At 65.4% G+C, this 5,647-nt stretch overlaps 1 protein-coding gene across 1 annotated transcript in view; it reads right to left on the reverse strand.

Moving 5' to 3' along the window:
* Positions 1 to 331: 331 nt before the first annotated feature.
* The window catches only part of TNKS1BP1 (tankyrase 1 binding protein 1), a 14,420-nt gene continuing 9,104 nt past the window's right edge, over positions 332 to 5,647 (reverse strand). Inside the window, exons 3-8 of the mRNA XM_034768792.1 lie at positions 4,837 to 5,134; positions 4,017 to 4,164; positions 3,427 to 3,563; positions 2,191 to 2,357; positions 1,860 to 1,933; positions 332 to 818 (exon numbers count right to left, since the gene is read on the reverse strand). Coding sequence (XP_034624683.1) covers positions 1,873 to 1,933; positions 2,191 to 2,357; positions 3,427 to 3,563; positions 4,017 to 4,164; positions 4,837 to 5,134 — 811 coding nt within the window. The 3' untranslated portion in view covers positions 332 to 818; positions 1,860 to 1,872. The remainder of the gene's footprint in view (positions 819 to 1,859; positions 1,934 to 2,190; positions 2,358 to 3,426; positions 3,564 to 4,016; positions 4,165 to 4,836; positions 5,135 to 5,647) is intronic.

Consider the following 5,647-nt stretch of genomic DNA (forward strand, 5'->3'; position numbering starts at 1 on the left):
ACAGAGCCAGAGCCCCCCAGCTCAGCAGCCACCCCATGGGGCTTGGATTCTGCAGCCCAACTCCCATCCAGGGCCGGAGCCCCCAAGAATGCCCTGCACCCCCCACCCCAGCAGCCCCCAGCAGAGATGAATTCCGTGAGGCTTGGGGGCTCAAGCAATCCAGGGAGCACAAGGTGCTAGGTCTGGGCTTCCCTCCTGCCAGCCCTCCAGAAGGCACTCTGCAGGGTGCTATCCTCTGCCCCCTGCTGGCCGAGCGGGGCCTAGTGAGCGAGGTCCGGGAGGGCAAAGGGAGACGACGTAACAGGGACGCGCCCAAGACCGCAGCCGCCCCCACCATTACCAGAAATCGTTTATTGTCTCATCAAGTGGCATAGAAAAAATAATCCATTGCTCTTGGCCAGGAAAGTGTAGGATAGCAGCAGAGAGCGAGCGAACGCCCTGGCCCCGGGGCTCCCCCCGCCCCCGGCTCAGCGGGGAAGGGGGAAGGGTCAGGGCCAGGCCCTGTCACCGATTACAAAATAATAGAGGCTTTAGACCAGGTACATGGTATAAAGGACAGAGCGAAGGAAGCAGCCAGCTCGCGGGGGCGGGGACAGAGGGACCCGGCAGCTCAGGGAGCGAGCGTGATACAAAGTGCATAGATGTGCCTTCCCTGCCCCCACTCCCACCCCCTCACTGCCCTGCCGGGGGTCCCAGCTGTGCACAGGGGGTGGGCAGGCAGGCGGGAGGGGGTCTCCAATCACTGCGCCGTCCCTTCCATCCCGACGAGCCTCTTTGGAGAGTCAGCTGTCCCAGCCCCAGCAGCAGGAGAGAAATGCCTGGAAGATAAAGGAGAGATGGCAGGCATTGGAGAGGGAGACTGGCACCCTGCAGCACCACTGCCCCTCTGGAGGGAACCTGGCCAGCCGCAGCTGTGTGTCATGTGCCCCGCACTGTCAAGGGAGATTCCCCCCAGCTCAAGCGGTCCACGCCTGTTTCCGCAGCAGGAGGATCTAATCTTGAGTGGCAATAAAGGCAACTGTGTAGTGCTAGACAGGGGTCCCAGCCCCTTCCTCACCAGAAGGATGTTTTCCTGGGGTTGGCGGGGGGGGGAGGGGGGGGGGAGGAATTCCCTGGCCAGATCCATCCCCCTGTTGGGGAGCGATGGGGCTCCCAACCCTTCTGCCAGGGGGGACAATTCCTGGCTGGATCTGCCCCTGTCAGGAAGTGTTACCCCGCTGCTCAGTGTGAATTTCCCCTTTCAACCGGCTTAGTTCCTGCCCTCTCCAGATGGGCTCAGAGCCACGCCCCAGAGGAAGGACTAGGTGCCAAGCACCACAGCGTCCACCAGGTGGTGCAAAGAACCCCAACAGCTGGTGACCACGCTGTTTTGCGGCACTATGGCCCGAGTCACACATGGCCCATGGCTGGAATTCAGGAAGCCAGGGGTGAAGGATACCAGCCTGACCTCCCCAGAGTCAGCACATCCCCCACCTGCTCTGCCCAGGGACGGGAAGGGGAAATCTCCAGTAGGAGCACCAGGGGGCCAGGGGCCAAGTCCCTCCCCCAAACCGTGCCCTGCAGCCGTGTGTCTGAGATCGGAGGTACCAGAGCAGGGTGAGCCCAGTGACTGGGCTTGGCTCTGGCTGTCCGATCTCCACTGGCCGACAGCCCACTTGTACCCGCGTCACACCCCTGACCCGGTGGGCTTGGGCCACGTGTCCCTTGGCAGCGTCACACCCGTTTGCAAGAGGGATCGTGCGTCGCACCAGCCGGACGTGGCTTTGCAGGGAGCTCTGGGGGGCATGCAGCATGTCGTGTGCAAACTGCCGCGGTGGGAGCGCGACGCAGCCTCCGGCGCAGGCCCACGGGGCCCTCACCTGAATGGGGCCATCAGGATTTCTTCTTTTTCAGCTTCAGCACTTGCAGCCAGTGGGGCGAGGTGGCATCTGACCTGGGGGGTGAGGAGGCAGCGGCAATGGCAGAGCTGACAGGAAAAGGATGGAACTTCCTCACCCCCCAAGGTCTACACCCCCCACCTCCCCCGACACCATCACATCTACACCCCCACAACCCCACAGGGTCTACACACACCCCCACCCCACAGGGTCTATGCACCCCCTAACACCTGCATTAACGCCCCTAGGTGCATAGACACTCGCTGAAACCCTCAAACCCAACCTCCCACCAGAGACACCCCCACACACTCACCCTGAGGATTTCTCTGGCTTGGGGGGCAGCGCCAGGGGTTTCCCCCCCAAGCCGGGGATCTTGCAGGACTTGGAGCGCTGGACGTGGGACTCCTTGGGCGTGGCTGGCTTGGCCTCCCCCAGCTGGGCCCCCTCTTCTGCAGAGCGGTTCCGGCCCCGCAGCTTGGCCTGGGGAGGGGGGGAAGGGGGGATCTCAGACAGACACACGGATGCCCTGGTTCTGTCTGTATGTCCGCCCCCTCCACCCCCCCCCCCCACGAACGGCATGTCTCCCTCTGACCCTCCCCAATAGGGTTGCCAACTGTCTAATCACACAAACCCAAACACTCTTGCCCCACTCTCTGCCCTGCCCCTTCTCTGAGGCCCCGCCCCCAGACCACCCCTTCTCCGAGACCCTGCCCCACTCACTCCATCCCCCCCCTCCCCCTCCCCCTCCGTCACTGGTTCTCTCCCACACTCACTCACTTTCACTGGGCTGGGGCTGAGAGGTTCAGAGTGCGGGAGGAAGCCTGGGGCAGGGGTTGGGGTGCAGGAGGGGGTGCGGGCTGCAAGCTCTGGGAGGGAGTTTGGGTGCTGAAGGGGGCTCAGGGCAGGAGCAGGGGGTTGGGGTGTGGGAAGCAGTGAGAGGCGCGGGATCCGGCTGGCTCCCTGCCCGCCCTGCCCCCGCACCACTCACGGAATTGGCCAGCACGTCCCTGCAGCCCCTGGGAGTGGGGCCAGGGGGCTCCGTGCATTGCCCCTGCCTGCAGGTGCCGCCCCCGCAGCTCTCATTGGCCGCAGTTTCTGGCCAATCGGAGCTGTGGAGTTGGCGCTCAGGGCGGGGGCAGCGTGCAGGGTCCCCTACCTCCTCCCCAGGAGCCGCAGGGACATGCTAGCTGCTTCCAGGAGCAGTGCAGAGCCAGGGCAGGCACGGGGAGAAGAGGTGTCATCCCTCACTGAGTCTCTGAGCCCTTCCACCTGATCTGGGAGCTCCCCCAGCACCATCTTCACCACACCCTGCACCCCCCAGGCCACCCCACATTCTGCACCTCACCACACAAGACTTCCAGCACCCACCTCACCCCCTCAGTGCCCACTTCTCCCAAGACCCCTCCCCCATGACCATTCCCGACACCCCCTTCCCACTCCCTCCCCTACTCAGCCCTCCCAACATCCCATGGGCGCTGGCTGCATCCCTGGTGGGCACCCCATGTCATTTCCTCCTCTCCCACCTCCCGATAGCCCTGGCAGGTGCTACCTTGAGAGCTGAGGGGTTCAGGCCCGGGAAGAGTGGCACCTTCACCCCCTTGGCCGCTGGCGAGGGCCGTGCCCGCCTGCTCTGGGGCTCCTCCGCCACCTCCTCATCTGAGGACGCCCAGTGCACCGCTCTGGGCTCTGAGGGGAGACACAGGGTCAGCGTTAGGCCACGCAGGGCCCAAACGTCAACACCGCCACCACATGGGGACACACGCCAATGCCACCGACACAGCGGCACACGTGCATTGGTGCCTGTGCCATGTGGGCTCACACGCCAACACACGCTCCACCTGGGAGTGGGGCACCAACACCACACCCCATAACACCCCCACATACATTCACCACCAACAACCATGTGCCATTGGCACAACAGCACCCTGCCACCCAGAAACACATGCCACCGTCATGCTACATGGCAACACCCACCATGGCCACGCCAACACACCCTCCGACATGGGAACACACGCTAATGGCACACCAAGAGCATGCGAGACAAACGCCACGCTGACATCACAGCACGTCACCGAACAGGAAGCCAGGTCAGCACCAGGCCGGCCAGCGAGCCGCAGCCTGCCCCGCCCCAGGTCCCACCTGTGGAGTCCCGGAACATCCAGTCGGCTGCCTCCACCTCAGACAGCCCCAGGCTGCCTGCGGGGCGTGTGGCCGGCGCCCGGTGACCTCGCTTGCGACCCAGGTTGGCTCTGCTCCGGTAGATGGCACTGTCAAGAACTTCCATGTCCTGTACATGCCCCGGGGAGGGAGGGAGGCGGAGATACCGATCAGTGCCCAGACGCGAGGGGAGGGCCCATGGGGGCATGATGCTGCCCCACCCACCCTGCAGCTGCTACAGCCACCGATCCAGGATCGCCGCTGACCTGTGCCGAGCCATGAGGGGAAAGCTCATGAGGGCGCCAGGCTGCCCCATCTGTCTCAGGGCTCCAGCAGGGACAATCCCAGCCAACCCCTCAGAGAGACCCAATCCCTGAGGCAACCCACAGGGATGGGCGTGCTCCCTCGGGGGCCCTGGGACACAATCAAGAACCTATGTGACTCACCAAGGCCAACAAAGGGTTAACCATCCAGCCCCCACCCCCCGCCATCTCCAGTCAGTATCCCCCGCAGCACGGGGGTGGGGGAGTCTCAACCCAGACATGCGGTCTCCCTGCTGGAGGGTCGCCAGGGAGGGCATAGGGAGTGCTCCCCTCTGATGGCAGCCTGCGCTACCCCCATGCCAGCCACCACCTGGCGTCCCCATCAGGCAGGGAAAAGGAAGGGGTTGAGGTCACCGCCCCCCTACAGCCCTGGCTCCCAGTGTGGGCATGGGGGTGGGGAGGACCATGTACCCAACCACAACCAGCACCAGGCCCAGGAGGGAGGGAGCAGAGGCTGCTGGGAAATCCCCCAGGCTCACCTCCAGGAAGGTGAAGTCCTCGTCTGGTGGGGAGGGCTGGCTCCCGCGGCGCCCTGGCTGGCTCAGCCTCCTCGCTTCTATCGGCAGCCAGCCCCCATCCGTGGCATCCGAGGGGCTGGGCGCGCCATCCCCCTCGGGCCTGGGCCCGCCATCCTCCTCCAGCGGCAAGGGGCGGGCGTTGGGTGCAGGAGGTGGCCCCCTCTCCTCTCCGGGGCTCTTGTGCTGGGCTGCCGCCTTGGCCAACATCTCTTCCAGCAGGGGGCTCGGGCCGGAGAGCCGGGGGCTGCCAGGGCCACTGCTGGGGGAGAGAACAGTGAGACCGTGCCCTCCCTGGTCCATGGAGCCGCCCCTCACGCCCCACTCCTCTGCTCCCAGCCCCCTCCCCGACACTCCCCCCATACCCCCTCACTCCCATGCCAGCCTCCTCTGCTCCCACTCCCCCCATACCCCCTCACTCCCCTCCGCTCCCCCTCCCTCGTACCCCCTCACTCCCCTGCCAACCCGCTCCGCTCCCCCTCCCCCATACCCCCTCACTCCCTTCCCAGCCCTCTGCTTCCCCTCCCCCTGCCCCCTCACTCCCTTCCCAGCCCCCTCTGCTTCCCCTCCCCCATACTCCCTCACTCCCCTCCCAGCCCTCTGCTTCCCCTCCCCCCTCTCCCCTCCCAACCCCCTCTGCTTCCCCTCCCCCATACCCCTTCACTCCCCTCCCAGCCCCCTCTGCTTCCCCTCCCCCCAATGCCCCCTCACTCCCCTCCCAGCCCCCTCTGCTTCCCCTCCCCCCCCAATACCCCCTCACTCCCCTCCCAGCCCC

The sequence above is a fragment of the Trachemys scripta genome, chromosome 4 (genome assembly GCF_013100865.1).
Source record: "Trachemys scripta elegans isolate TJP31775 chromosome 4, CAS_Tse_1.0, whole genome shotgun sequence".
In the NCBI taxonomy this organism is placed as follows: domain Eukaryota; kingdom Metazoa; phylum Chordata; order Testudines; family Emydidae; genus Trachemys; species Trachemys scripta.